At 48.4% G+C, this 15234-nt stretch overlaps 1 protein-coding gene across 1 annotated transcript in view; it reads right to left on the bottom strand.

Annotated features, from left to right (window-relative positions):
* Ca6 (carbonic anhydrase 6) overlaps window positions 1-14858 on the bottom strand; it is a 30898-nt gene extending 16040 nt beyond the window's left edge. Inside the window, exons 1-6 of the mRNA XM_057784132.1 lie at window positions 14786-14858; window positions 10353-10532; window positions 7089-7237; window positions 5585-5677; window positions 3718-3787; window positions 2479-2636 (exon numbers count right to left, since the gene is read on the bottom strand). Coding sequence (XP_057640115.1) covers window positions 2479-2636; window positions 3718-3787; window positions 5585-5677; window positions 7089-7237; window positions 10353-10532; window positions 14786-14858 — 723 coding nt within the window. The remainder of the gene's footprint in view (window positions 1-2478; window positions 2637-3717; window positions 3788-5584; window positions 5678-7088; window positions 7238-10352; window positions 10533-14785) is intronic.
* Window positions 14859-15234: the final 376 nt, after the last annotated feature.

Raw genomic sequence — 15234 nt, 5'->3', positions numbered from 1 at the left:
GTGAGTGATTGCATAGATGCTCCCATCTGTGTGATGCTGGCAGAGTGTCGGACCCCCTCGGGCGCAGCGCCCCGCGAGATCCTTTCCTCGGGATCTTGCCCATCTTTTTGTCTTCTCACAGGAGTGTTTGGTTAACAGAATAAAAGTAATGAGTAACAGAGATATATCAAGTGGCAAGCTCAGTGCTTGTTTTTCTAAAATTATTTCTGTCTACATCCTTGAAGCACTTGTTTCTTGTTTCTGCATGACAGTGTCTGGGTTCTTTGTTCATGTCCCTCCTTCTTTTTCAAGACAGGGTTTCTCTGTGTAACAGTCTGGCTGTCCTGGCACTCACTCTGTAGACCAGGCTGGCCTTGAACTCAGAGATCTGCCTGCCTCTACCTTGCAAGTGCTGGAATTAAAGGTGTGTGGGCTTTTATTTTATATTTTAGACAGGGTCTCACTACATGCTCCTGGCTGGCCTGGAGCTCACTCTGTAGACCAGGCTAGCCTCAAACTCAGAGATCTGCCTGCCTATGCCTCCCAGTTGCTGGAACTACAGCCATGCACCCCACACCTGGCTGACTCTCTCCTGGAACTTGAGACATCTGCTAGCTCTCTCCTCCACCCTCCATCTCTCCTTGCTGCTTTGCACATTTCCACCTCCAGTCCTCTTTGGGCCATGGTTAGACTGTTTTTCTACCTCTGTCTTCCAATTTACTAGCTGTCTCTTGAATTAAATCTAACATGTTGTTAACCCATTCATTCAGTTGCTAATTGTGGCTAATCTAGTTTCATTCCTAAAAATTCTATTTGGTTTTTATGCTCAAGTCTGGTTGATCATTTTGTACTTTTTTTTTTCTTTTCCCTATATTTAAATCTCTTATTTCTTTATACATATCAGATACCCTCACATTATTTGTCTGGTAATTCCCTGTCTGAAATCTTTGTAACTCTGCCTCAGATGGTCCTCATTCACACTGTCTTTCTCCTTGTGTTGGTAGGTTGGTAGGTAGGTAAGTTGGTAGATTAGTAGGTAGATAGGTAGTAGGTTAGTAGGTAGGTAGATAGGTTGGTTGGTAAGTAGGTTAGGAGGGAGAGAGGGAGGTTCGTAGGTAAGTGCATAGGTTGGTAGGTAGACAGGAAATTGGTAGGGAGGTTAGTAGGTAGGTTTGTAGGTAGGTTGGTAGATCAGTAGGTAGGTAAGTTGCTTGGTTGGTAGGTAGGTAGGTTGGTAGGTAAGCTGGTAGGCAGGTTGGTATGTTGACTGACTTGTGTCTGGACTATTTATTATTCTGAAAGGCCGAAGACCGCTGATAGAGCGGTTCTCCTCAAAAGGCTGAGTATAGGGCTGGAGACATGGCTCAGTGGTTATGAGCTCTTGTTGCTTTTGCAGAGAACCTAAGTTTGGTTCCCAGCACCCCACAGCAGCTTCTAAGTTTCTGTAACTCCACTTCCTGGAGCTCCGATGGCCTCCTGCAAGAACGTGGTTCACAAAGACACCTCCAGGACGACAGATGTACACTTGGGTGCACACACATACAAACTGGAATTAACTAACTGTTTAAAGATTGAATATAAAACTGTGTTTAACACGGCAAAGAACTGAAGCACCCCTTGGCCTAGGGCGTGTAAGAGACGGTGCGTGGCCAAGTCAGCTTGAGAACGTTTGTCTTCACCGTCTGCCTCTTTCACACGACTTGGACTCAGGACCTTTCACTGCATCGAATCCAAGTTCTTTGGATCAGCTGGGGCCTCCAATGCCCATGCCCAGCTCAGCGACTGAAAGTCACCCACAGTTCCATGGGCAGGGGGGTGGTAGCGTTTGTCCCGGCTAGTTTTATGTCAACATGACATAAGCTAAAGTCATCTGAAAGGAGGGAACCTCAATTGAAGCAATGCCTCCATAAGGTACAGCTATGGGGCCTTTTCTTAATTAGTGACTGATGGGGGAGGGCCCTACCCATTGAGGGTGGTGCCACCCCGACTAGTATCCTGGGTTCTATAAGAAAGCAAGCAGAGGGGACTGGAGAGATGGCTCAGTGGTTAAGAGCATTGACTGGTCTTCCAGAGGACCTGGGTTCAATTCCCAGCACCCACGTGGCAGCTCACAACTGTCTATAACTCCAGTTTCAGGGGACCCAACACCCATGGCAAAACACCCATGCACATAAAATAGAAAAAAGTTTAAAAAAGAAAAAGAAAGCAGGCTGAGGAAGCCACGAGAAGCAAACCAGTAGGCAGCAGCCCTCCATGGCCCCACATCAGCTCCTGTCCTGACTTCCTTCAGTGATGATCAGGGCTGTGGAAGTGTAAGCCAAATAAACCCTTTCCTCCCCAAATTTCTCTGGTCACGGTGTTTCACCACAGCAATAACAACCCTAAGACGCTATCATAGCCTGTGTGCGGCAAATACCGAAGAATGAGGCGGGCTCCTGGAAGAACCCTTGTTAGCCAGACAGTCACGGGGAGGCTTTGGGGACATGGAGCCCCTGTTACCTGGGTCTTAGAGAGCTTGACGGTATCATGGAGCACAAACCACTTGACGTTCTCGGTGCAGGGGGGAGTGGTGAGCGAGCCTTCGTAGGTGTAATAGTGGAACGTGTCTCCAGGCAGCAAGTTATAAATGTTAATGTTTTTCAGGGTTGTGATTTGTCCTAAGAGAGAAGACACGGTATGGAATGGGACGGACAGCTGCTGCCCCAGGAGGGACAGCTCGGGCTCTGCCTCAGCATGGGAGCGGTCAAGGCCTCTGCCGAAGCCCAAGGAGCTGATGATGGAAACACTACCCCCCCACCCCATCTCCCCACTCCTCACCCCCCCACCCCCGCTTACTGCTCTGTGGATGGGTGAAGATCAGAGAACAAAGCCTGGGGGTGCATGTGTGTAGTTCTAGCACTTGGGAGACTGAGGCAGGAGGATGTCCATTAATTCAAAGCCAGCCTGGATTCTAAATGACTTCCAGAGGCTTGAAGAAGCTCAGCAGTTAGGAGCATGTACTGCCCTCCCAGAAGCCCAGAGTTCAGCTCTTAGCACCCATCTCAGGTGACTTACACAGCCGGTCACTCCACCTCCAAGGGATCGTGGCTAAAGTTATAGGATCTGAGGGACACTCGGCTTGTGAGATGGGTCTGGGATCTGAACTCGGGTCCTGATGACTGTGGAACAGGCGCTCTTAACTGCTGAGTCATCTCTTCACCCTCTATATAGAACACTTTTTATGCGTATGTATGTGTATGTATACAGAATTTTAATGTGTATGTATGTGTGTGTATACAGAATTTATTTTATGTGTATGAGTGTTTTGCCTGCATGTATGTCTGTGCACCATGTGTTTGCCTGGTGCCTAGAGAGGTCAGAAGAGGACCCTGGATCCCCTGAAAGAGGAGTTACAGACAGTTGTAAGGAGCTAGGAATCAAACCCAGGTCTTCTGCAAGAGCAGCAAGTGCTCTTGACCACTGAGTGTGGAGACATTTCTGGCCTCTGCGGGTGTGCCTGAGCACACAAACACCCATACACATAAATAATTTAAAATTCCATATTTAAGGGCTGGAGAGATGGCAATGGACAGGAACTTATACACAGGTTTCTCAGAGGTCTGTTTCCCCCCTACACCTACAGCAGAAAAGGACTGGAACAAGGTCCCTCAGACAAAGAGACCCAAACCTCCCTCCAAAGGGCCGAGGCTTCCCTACCACCCCACACTCAATCCTCTCCCTGCCGTGGGCGTTCCTTACCTGTATACTGGATGTTGAGCAGCTCAGAAATGAGGGGACTGTAGTAGGTGTTTTCCTCGTATTCATTGATCTGGGAGAAAGCACAGAACACTCAGTATGAGGGAGAACTACCTCGCACAGACACACACGCACCAGCTGCTTGGTTTCCTAGCTGGGAAGGCTGAGCAGAAAACAGGGAGGTCATGTGACTCAGCTAGGCTGGGCGGGGAGACAAGATGACTGCTTCTTGCTACCACCTACCTGGGCTCTGACCTTGGGGCTTCTGTCAGACAAGATGTCCCAGGCAAAGCTGCTCCTGTAACCCTATTGCTAGGACACTCTTTGATGTGAATGTTGATTTCACTGACTTATTTTAATGTGTATCAGTTTGCCTGTGTGTCTGTATGTGTACCGTCTGCATGCAGTGCCCTTGGATCCCAGAAGAGGGCACCAGACCCACCTGAACTGGAGTCACAGGAGGTTGTGAGCTGTCATGTGGGTGCTGGGAACTGAACTACCATCCTCCACATGAGCAGCAAAGACTCTTAACCACTAAGCCATCTCTCCAGCTCAGTTTTTTGTTTGTTTTAAGATGAAAGTAAAAGTTGCTTTTGGTGTAAAAGGCATATTATATGTTTGTTTTCTGCTGCTGATGTGGTTGGCTTGGGTTTGATTTTGTTAGTTTTGTTTTGACAGGGTTTCTCTGTATAGTCCTGACTGTCCTGGAACTCACTCTGTAGACCAGGCTGGCCTCCGACTTGGAGATCCTCCTGCCTCTGCCTCCTGAGTGGTTGGATTAAAGGTGTGTGTGGCCACCACCCAGCTTGATTTTGGTGAGTTTTTGTTTTTTTGGGTGTTTGCTTTTTGCTTTTTTGTTTGTTTTGGTTTTTCAAGACAGGGTTTCATTGTTTAGCTCTGGCTGTCCTGGAACTCACATTGTAGACCAGGTGGTCTTGAACACACAGAGATCTGCCTCTGCCTTCCCTGTTCTGGGATTAGAGGCATGCACTGCCTGGCTTGATTTTGTTTTTTGAGGTAAGGTCTTGTTGTGTAGCCAGACCAGATGGCTGCAGACTTGCGGCGATCCCTCTGTTCCCCCAGGGCTGGGATTAGTCATGCACCACAGATCATTTAGATCTGATTGACTTTTTCTCTTGGGATTACAGGCTTACACCTTCACAACCAGCTTTGTTTTTATCTTTTGAGATAACTGTAGAACCAATTGGGTATTTCATTTTGTTTGTAAATTTATCCAGTTTAATGTTAAGCTTTTGGAGAATTCAATTCCTGTCTACTTTAAAACATTTTTTTTAGATTTATTTATTTTCATTTTATATGTATGGGTATTTTGCCTGCATGTGCGTCTGTGTACCACGTGTGTGCCTGGTGCCCTCAGAGACCAAAAGAAGACATCCGATCTCCGGGAAGTGGTTGCAAAGTGCCACGTGAGTGTTGCCACTGGAGCCTGGGTCTTCCGGTGCTCTCAAAGACTGAGCCTTCCCTGCAGCCCAGATTCCTGCCTGCTCCTAGTGACCTATCCCGAAGTCCATCACGCAGACTGTTTTAGAAGCACAGCGCTGGTGCCTTTGGCCGCACTGGAAGTTTCACACAGCTCATCGTCCAGCCTGTGTCCAGTCAACCCTTCTGCGCTCCCGGGTTTCTCTGAGTCCTCTTATTACCCAGGGTCTCAAGGTTCAAAACACAGGAGCAAGCAAGGACTGGCAAAGGTCAGCCCTCCACTGAGGGAGCTTTCCTGGGAGATCTTAGGACAGGACTGAGAGAAATAATGGAGAAAACGTATCATTCAGACCCTTGGGCTGCTATGCCCTCCTTTGGACGCGCAGGCCTAGGAGCCCGGGTGCGGACCCATGACATAGTTTCCGCTTACCTCCACAAGAACTGCCAGCACAGCCAAACCATCGGGCTGGCTCTTGGCCTCATCGAAGTTCTCGTACTTGGAATTGTAGTGAACAAAGTGAATCTGTGAGCGAGAGAAAGCAGGTCAAGGGCAGTGTATGAGGACTCCAGACCATGAAGGGTTCCCAGGGGGAAGGGAAAGGATGGAAAACAGTCCAGCATCGACTACTCCACACAAACAGCGCCGACCTCCCTTTGCCTGGGCAGGCTGCAAGCTCAACTGCTAAGACCAGAAACTTCTCTGAGAATAGAAAGAGGGAAGCAGGGTTCTGGAAGGTCGCTGTTCTGTTTGCCTTGACCCAACCTTCCTGCTGGTAGAGGCTGGAGCCACTCTGCCCTCCTCGGGCCTCTAGGGGGCTTGAGGAGTAAGTGAGCAATGAACTCCCCTCCCTCGGGAAGCCACTGTGAGCCTGAAGTCAGGGCAAGGAGGGATGCAGGCCAAAGAGGTTCTAAAATTCTAACACACAAATCCAGCGGAAGCAGAGGAAGGCCGGGCACCATGCAGGCGAGACAGTCCTGCCATGCTGCGAGTTTCTGAAGAGAGAATCCGTCTATGTTCCCTCACAGAGCAGTGCCCAGTAAGTTCTCAACGAACTGCAAATAAACCACAGGGTGACTGAACCATCACCACCACCACTGCGCAGTCGTATTGGCTAGTTCAGTAAGAAAGGGAGATGGCTCAGAGGCTAAGATCACTGGCTGCTCTTCCAGAGGTTCTGAGTTCAATTCCCAGCAACCACATGGCAGCTCACAACCATCTGTGATGAGATCTGAGGCCCTCTTTATTATTATTTAAGAGAGATGACTCAGTTGTAAAGCCGTTGTTGTGTGAGCAAACAAAGAGGAACTGGGCACAGCTGTAATCTCAGCGCTGAGGCCAGTAGTAATAGGATTCCCCAGGGTTCAATGCCAGTCAGTCTAGTTAATACCTGGAATCCAGACTCAGTGCAAGAGCCTAGATAGATAGATAGATAGATAGATAGATAGATAGATAGATGATAGGTAGATAGATAGATAGATAGATGATAGATTAGATGATAGATAGATAGATAGATAGATAGATGATAGTAGATAGATAGATAGATAGATAGATAGATAGATAGATTAGATGATAGATGATAGATAGATAGATAGATAGATGATAGTAGATAGATAGATAGATAGATAGATAGATAGATAGATAGATAGATAGATGATAGATAAATAGATAGATAGATGATGATAGTAGATAGATAGATAGATAGATAGATAGATAGATGATAGAAGATAGATAGATAGATAGATAGATAGATAGATAGATAGATGTGTCGTAGAAGAAGACAATGTCAACCCCTCCACACACATGCACATATATGTGCATGCACACTCACATGCATGTGTACATACATGACACCTGTATAACACAAACATACAAACACATAAAAAGTGACTATGGACCTTGAAGGACAGGGAACCCCGCTGGGGTCGTCACATACCTCTATCACACGCCTGATCCCATCGACGGTGTGCTCAGAGCCGCTGATTTCTGCGAAGTCCCCACCCCAGTGGAAGTGCATCTGCTCTGCTTTATACACGGTGCCATTAGAGTCTTTCAGGCTCATGGTGGAAGGCAGGGTGATCTGCACTGCAGGAGAGAACATAGCGCAGGGAGGCTCAGACTTCCCAGTAAGCAGCCTCCCAGGTCATCTCCCACCCCACACCTTTCTGAGCTTGTGGCTGTGCTAATGAAAAGCCCATGCCCAAATCTCTCTTGTCTCAGGACAGACAAGGCTACACAGAGAAAGTCTGTCCTGGTTAAAAAAAAAAAAAGAAAGAAAGAAAGAAAGAAAGAAAAGAAAGAAAGAAAAAAAGAAGAAGAAAGAGATGTTGACAATATAGCGGCCCTGCCCCAGTTCTGCCTTGCATGTGAAGGCCATAGGTTCTACTGTTAACCCTAGAAAACATTAACAACAACAAATTGTTTTATTGTTCTGCAAAAGACACTGGTCAGAGAAGGAAAGTATAGACAATAAACTGTAAGAAAGGATTTATAAACATCTGATAAAAGTCTACAGAAGCAATGACTCAGAGGTTAAGAGCACTGGCTGCCTTCCAGAGATCCTGCTTCAATTCCCAGCACCCACATGGCAGCTCATAACCATCTGTAATTCCAGTTCCAGGAGAACAGTGCCCTCTCCTGGCCTCCACAGGCGCTGCACACACATGGTACACATAACACATACAGGCAAACACTCATACACATAAAAATCTTTATAAAAAACAAAAGGCTCTTAAATTTCAACAATAAGACCAGACATGGCAGTGCCCACCTTTAATCCCAGCACTTAGGAGGCAGAGGCAGGTGGACCTCTGTAAGTTCAAGGCCAGCTTGGTCTACAGAGAGAGTTCCAGGACAGAAAAATCCTGTCTCAAATAAAAAAAAAAAAATCAGCAATAAGAAAATGAGCATGCTGATTTTGAAAATCAGCAAAACACCTTAGCAGACACTTTATCATTGAAGATATATAAGCTGGGTGTGTCTGTAGTCCCAAGACTCAGGAGGCCAAGACAGAAGGACCACTTGCACATAATTTTAAATCAACATGCACAACATGGAGACTCCTTCCCCATCTGTTACAGAAACAGACTGGATGCCTGAGAGCTGACTCAGCAATTAACGCGGACTTAACAAGACTTAAGCAATTAACAAGGCTGCTCTTGTGGAGGACACACATTCAATTCCCAGCACCCCTGTCAGGTGGCTCACAAATGCCTGTAGCTCAGGGAAGGAGCTGAGGCCCCTGGCATCCGAGGGCACCTGCACTCGTGTGCCCAGACCCACATACAGACACACGCACATACACATATAGCTGAAAACAATGAAATAACTCTTTAAAAATAGATGATGAATTTAGCCCAAAGCATGCACAGAGCCCTCCAATGCCTCAAAAGCTAATAGTCTGGGGATCTTAGTAGTCCCAGCCGCAGTACCTGGGGCCATTCACAGGCATGGCTCTGTTCTCCTCTTACCACTCACCCGACCCATAACTGGAATTTGGTTTTGTTGTCTCAATGAGGCAACACGCACCTGTGCATAGACAGTAAACTGATTCACCCAGGATCCAGGTGCAATAGGGCCGAGAACCAAACATCTGGGTCTGTGTCACTGGGCCACTGGTGACTGTGATCTTGAGTGAACCCGTGGCCTCCTGAGACCTCAGGTTTCCTGCCTGTAAATGGCCTCCCTTAGTCAAGCGTGGGGGTGGGGTGCAGGCGTCCAATCCCAGCACTTGGGAAGTAGAGACAGGACAGTCAAGAGCTCGAGGTGCGGGGTCTGGGACCAACCATGGTTAGCTGAGCTCAAAAATCAAAGACAGGCTAAGGAGCCAGCTCAGTGGCTGAAGTGCTTACCACACAGCAAGAGGACCCGAGTTTGGAACCCCAGCACTTTCATAAAAAGCCAGATACAGAGCTTCACACGTGTAATCCCAGCCCTAGGGAAGGTGACAGGCCAACCTAGCAGCCCGTCGAGCCAAGTCAGTGAGTGGCTGTCTCAAAAACTAAGATGGAGGGGCTGACAGGATAGCTCAGTGGTCAAGGCACTTGGGGCCAAGCCTGATGCCCGAGTCTGAGCTCTATGGCCATCATAATAGGAGGAGGCACTGCTGCACACGTACAAATAAATAAATAGGTGTAATAATCATAATAGAAGAAGGCACTGCTGCACACGTACAAATAAATAAATAGATGTAACAAAAATTTAAAAATTAAGAGAGCTATTGAAGAAGATACTGGATGTTAATCTCTGGATTTTATCTACATGTGCACATATGGACCTGTGTACCCACACACACGCATGCGTGCGCACACACACACACACACACACACATATTAATACACCCCATACAATGCCCCCCTCCTGAGGTTGCTATGAGGTTCAAAGACAAATCTAGTGGAGAATCAGAAGGACACACTATGTGGGTGTCACATCTGTCCTGAGAGGGCTCCCAAGATCCAGCTTTCCCGTCTGATATGCACATTCTCTCTCTCTCTCTCTCTCTCTCTCTCTCTCTCTATCTCCCTCCCTCCCTCCCTCCCTCCCTCCCTCCCTCAGGAGAAACTGAGGGGAATTGTTTTTGAACCTTTGAGAAACTGAGTTATCTCTCAGGTAGCTAATCAGATTCCATACAGAAACTATAGAAATCGGGGCACAGCTGCATAAAAACAGTAGGGAAGGTAAACAGAGCCACCTCTGTCAGAACTCCCTGCCGGGTAAACCGCAGTCACCCTCTGTCTGAAGGCCCTGCCGGTGCATCTGAACAGGCTCAGGTAAGGGTCTTTCGGTGTATTGTTTGGAGATCCACCTGCCTCTGCCTTTCAAATGTTGGAATTAAAAGTGTGTGCCCCCACACCTGGCAGGGTTTTTATCATTGTTGTTATTGCTATTACTATTATAAATTTATTTGGGGGTGGGCGTGGGGGAATGCCCTCCTTGGAGCCTGTGTGGAAATCAACCGGCTTTTGAGAGTCGACTCTTTCCTTTAACAGTGTAGGTCCCAGGGACTTGAACACAGGTTTTCAGGTTTCAAAACAGGTGTCTCTGAGGAGCCCACAAAGGGGTGAATTTAGGGACAGTTGATGCCCTTCTCTGGGAGAGTCCCCGGGGTTTCTGCTAGATGTGCTCTGGGTCTCCATACACGCTGCTCCCAGCATGCGCACAAACTACCAGCTTTCCACGAAGGCCCACTGCGCCCCCTTACCTGTGTGGCCGTTGTTAGTCATGGAGAACTCCAACCCATCCTCCCCGTAGCCACTCAGGGTCAGCGGCTTCAAGAACCGGTTGAACTTCACCTTCTTACTCTGAAGATTGATGGGCGACTGCCTCTGCCCACCGCAGTCAGGGTACGCCCTCGGCCAGTCGCTCTCTTCCAGGTTGCCCCCTGCAACAGGAGAGAGTGGAGCCCAGTTCAGAGCTACCCAGCTGACTTCCTGGCAGGCCAGGGTCTTCGAGGTGGAGGACCCGCAGGCCAGCCTTCTGGAAACAGAAGCAGAGCTTCCAGAGGGCCAGCCGGAAGAGCTCTAAACTAAGCCAAGGACTTGGCTTGGGGTGTGGCGATGGTGCCGACTTCCGACTCTTTCCTTGTGTCTACTGGCACAAGAACTGGAGCTCATGATTCGTCCAGGGGTCTCCTCTGCAGAGTAGATAGCTGGCCCTCTTCTTTCCAGTATTCATGGCTGATGAATGCCCTGAAGGGAGCCTAGGCCTACCAATAACCCCCAACCTCATTTTCAGAGAATATAGATTTCCTTCCAAGGCTGGTGCTTGAGGCCCTGGCTTCCCTTGTGCTGGAACCTTCCACAGACAGCAGCTGTTTTCTTGTTCCAACTTCTTCTTTGGGCCGACAGGAAGGCCAAGACAAGACCACCTAGGTGACCACATGGATACAGGGCATCTGAGAAGCATCCTGTTAAAGGGTGGTACAGGCCTGGAATCCCAGCACTGGGGAGGAAGAGGCAGGAGGAACAAAAGCACCAGACCATCCTTAGCTACAAACCAAGTTTAAGGCCAACCTGTGCAACATTCAGCCCCGTGTAGCAGGTGTTTGCTCCACCCATGACCTTGGGCTCCCTGGCGTGTGTAGGCAGTGCTTCTCACCTACCTACGTGACCTCTTAAAACCTCTTAAAAGGAAGGAGGGAGGGCCCAGCTAGCTCAGTTGGTAGAGCACAGGATTCTTTTTTTAATTATTTATTATTATTATTTTAAAAAGAAAACAAACTATCTTTTTATTTTCCATACTAATCCCAGTTCCCACTCCCTTCCCTCCTCCCATCCCTTCCACCTATCCTCCCATCCCACCCCCCATCCACTCCTCAGAGATGATAAGGCACATTGCTTTGGGGAAGGTCCAAGGCCCTCCCCTCCTATACCTAGGCTGAGCAAGGTGTCCATCCAAAGAGAATAGGTTCGAAAAGAGCCAATACAAGCAGTAGGGATAAATCTTGGTGCCACTGCCCCCCACATTCAGAGGGACTAGTTTGGATCTATGCTGTTTCCTTCCCTGTCCGGCTGGTGTTGGTGAGCTCCCATTAGCTCAGGTAGACTGTTTCAGTGGGTGAACCCATCACGGTCTTGACCTCTTTGCTCATATTCTCACCCCTCCCACTCTTCAACTGGACTTTGGGAGCTCAGCCCAGTGCTCTGCTGCAGGTCTCTGCCTCTGTTTCCATCAGTTGCTGGATAAAGGTTCTATGGTGGTGTTTAAGATCATCATCAGTCTGACCACGGGGCAAGACCAGTTCGGGCACCCTCATGTCTATTTCTCAGGGTCTTAGCTGGGGTCATCCTTGTGGATTCCTGGGAATTTCTCTACTGCCAGGTTTCTTGCTAGTCCCAAAATGGCTCCCTCAATCAAAATATCTTTTTCCTTGCTCTCATCTCTGTCCTTCCTTCATCCCATTCCCTCAAGTTCTCCTCCCCTCTCTCCTTCTCCCCTCTTCTTCCCCTTCTGCCTTCCCTACTTCTCCCACCCCCAGCGCATGGGATTCTTAATCCCAGGGTCATGGGTTCATACCCCACACTGGGAGCCACTTTTAGTGAGAAATCCATGTGTGTCTGTTTAAGGGGTATCAAGGATTTGTTAAGATATAAAAGGGGGTACTGGAAAGATGGCTTAGCGGTTAAGAGCACTGGCTGTTCTTCCAGAGGTCCTGAGTTCAATTCCCAGCAACCACATGGTGGCTCACAGCCATCTGTAATGAGATCTGCTGCCCTCTTCTGGCCTGCAGGCATATATGCAGACAGAACACTGTATACATAATAAATACATTTTTTTTTTAAAAAAAAGGAAAAAAGACATAAAAGGGGAAAATACATTCACAAAGACAGGATGTGATAAATCCAGTTGCCCGGTCCTTGGAAAGTTGGGGTCCAATCACACGCTGTTTCACGTCACCTGATCCAGTCTTTGCCATCCAAGAGAATGCATTTCCTGCCCTCCTTCCTTTTTAGAGGCCACTCGGGCCCGATAACCCAAGGTCATGGAAAGAGCGAACACGCACTACAATACTGTCTTAGAAAGCAACACAAACCAATAAACTTTGAGGTTCCAGCTTCTCAGGGGGGCTGAAGTGAGAGGTTTTTTTATTTTTTTTAGAGGCAGGAAACTCTTTTGAATCCAGGTGTTAGCTTGTTTTATGAGACATCTTACAATGTAGTCCTGACTGGTCTTGAACTTGTGGCAATCTTCCTGTCTCAGTCTTTGGGATTTTGGGATTACAGTCCTGTTATACCAGGTATAAATGAGCCCAGAGGTTCAAGGCCAGCCTGGGCAATGTAATGAGATAGATACTCTCTTTAAAAAAGAAGAGAAGAGAGAAAAGAAGGAAGAAGTTTGGGGAGGAGGAAGGGAGGGAAGAAGGAATAGAGGGAGGAGAGAGACAGAAAGAGAGAGAAGAGAAGGGAGGGAGGAAGGGAGGGAAGAAGGGAGAGAGGAGACAGAGAAAGAGAAGAGGAGGGAGGGAGGGAAGAACGGAGGGAGGGAGGGAGGCTGCAAAGTTTATCTTTTTGGAGATGGTTAATAATCCTGGGCTCAGAGGAATGTCGACCAGTCACTACAGATGACAGAGGCCCCACATCACTGAGGGGTTTGGTTTTGGTTTATAAGACAGGATCTCTCTATGTAGCCCAGGCTGTCTTTGAACTCACTGTTAGCCAGGCTGGCCTGAAACTCAGATCCACCTGCCTCTGCATCCTGAGTACTGGGATTAAAAGCATTTGCTAGCCGGGCGGTGGTGGCGCACGTCTTTAATCCCAGCACTTGGGAGGCAGAGGCAGGCGGATCTCTGTGAGTTCGAGGCCAGCCTGGTCTACAAAGGGAGTTCCAGGACAGGCTCCAAAGCTACAGAGAAACCCTGTCTCAAAAAAAAAAAAAAAAAAAAAACCAACAAAAAAAAAAAAAACAGCCATCTGCAGTCGAGGACCTGCAAGGGTAGCTCTCCGTGAGTGCATGATTTGTTCTAGGTAGGAACTGAGCTCCAATCGGGGCTTCATGATTTGCAATCCACAGAAAAGTTCATTCTCTTCTCGTCCCATTCAATAATTCAAACCAATTTTTAAACGATTCTTTCTTAGAGGTGAAATACCAAGATCAAGGAAAGAGGCCTGAGGCACACCCTTCTGTGACCCAAGTGCTTTGGGTCTGGGTCTCATGGACGCCGGGAAGAAGCCAGGGGCACAGCTCAACAGCAAAGCCTGCCCAGCACACGCAAAGCTCCAGTCCTAGTGCTAGGGGAGGGAAAACGTGGGGCAGCTTACACATTGTCCTCCTGGGCACTTACAAAAGTCACCCTGCATCCTCCAGGCCTCTGGACGCCAGGGCCAGTCTGAGAGTCTCTGCTACCATAAGGAAGACAAGAATTTGCCACCAGAACCCTCTGTCTTCTGTCACCTCTGCACCACCGCCAGTAAGACTGCTTGATGACACGGGCATGGGCTCCTTTTAGAACAGGATTATTAGTGGGGCTGCCCTATGAATTGGATTATCTGAGCCTCTACTATGTCCCTGAATCTGTCACCTTGATTTAGGACTTAGAATTCCCTCTGAATGATCAAGCGATGCAGGGCAGACTTTGTCCTGTGCAACTCTGGCCTCCTACACCATCCAGCGGTCTCCAGTCTCCCCCAGATACCCCAACTCCCAACCTGGTTCTTTGGGGATACAAGTGGGAAGATTCTCAAGTTCCCTTTGTGCAGTCTGACTGGACATCTCAAGGTAAGGTTCTGCAGAAGGCAAGGCATCCTCCATTGGATCCTGGGGGGACTGGAAGTATGCACATGTCTGAGGAGAATGCTATCTGTGGTCTAGTAGTCTTTTCTATGAGGCCATAGGTGTCCTTTCTAGAAGTCTCATTTGTCACACATTTGGATAACAACAGCTTTATAAGAAGACGTGGGTTCTTGGAGCAGCCAATACTGAGTGGAACAGATTTTAAAGCCGCCAGGTGAAGCTGGGCTGAGGCAGGGGAGTGCTGTCTCTTCTTCTCCTTCATCAGGGTTGAAAGTCTATTTGTTCATTCAGAGATAGCAAAACACATGTGAACCCAAAGAGCAGGTGGACCCCACCAGAGGACCTACACCCAGCACCGGAGGGCTGGCTTGTCACCCTGTCTAGAAGTACCAGGTGGCTGCTTACCTGAGTAGGTCCAGTGAATCTCGGCCTGGATGCCCAGGAGGAATAGGGACACCACAGTCACCAGAACCCTCATGGTAGATGCTGAAGGCCTGAAAGCAGCAAAACTCTGGGCAGCACTTCTTTTAAGAGCCCAGAAACTGTAAATAACAATTTACCGGGTCCAGCTGGCTGATCCGCCCTTACTGCACCCACTGAACAATAACACCCTCCCCACAATGGCCCTTCTGACTTGGTGCCTTGTGCACGTGTCTCACCTCCTCCCAGGACATTACCATAGCCAATTAACCCATGTCTGGTTGTTCAACATCTTTGGAAGCTCAGTCCAGGGGCCACACAGTGCAGCCATTGTGGGCCTTGAGTGATGAGTGATCTGGAGGGATATGAAGAGCCCGAGGCACAGCGCACCCGGAAACAGGGGCTTCCTGCAGGGTGGCATTTCCTCTGCCCTT

This window comes from Chionomys nivalis, chromosome 11 (genome assembly GCF_950005125.1).
Source record: "Chionomys nivalis chromosome 11, mChiNiv1.1, whole genome shotgun sequence".
Classification (NCBI taxonomy): Eukaryota; Metazoa; Chordata; class Mammalia; order Rodentia; family Cricetidae; genus Chionomys; species Chionomys nivalis.
Note: the sequence above shows the minus strand (reverse complement) of the source record. Positions and strands in the feature narration are given on the sequence as shown.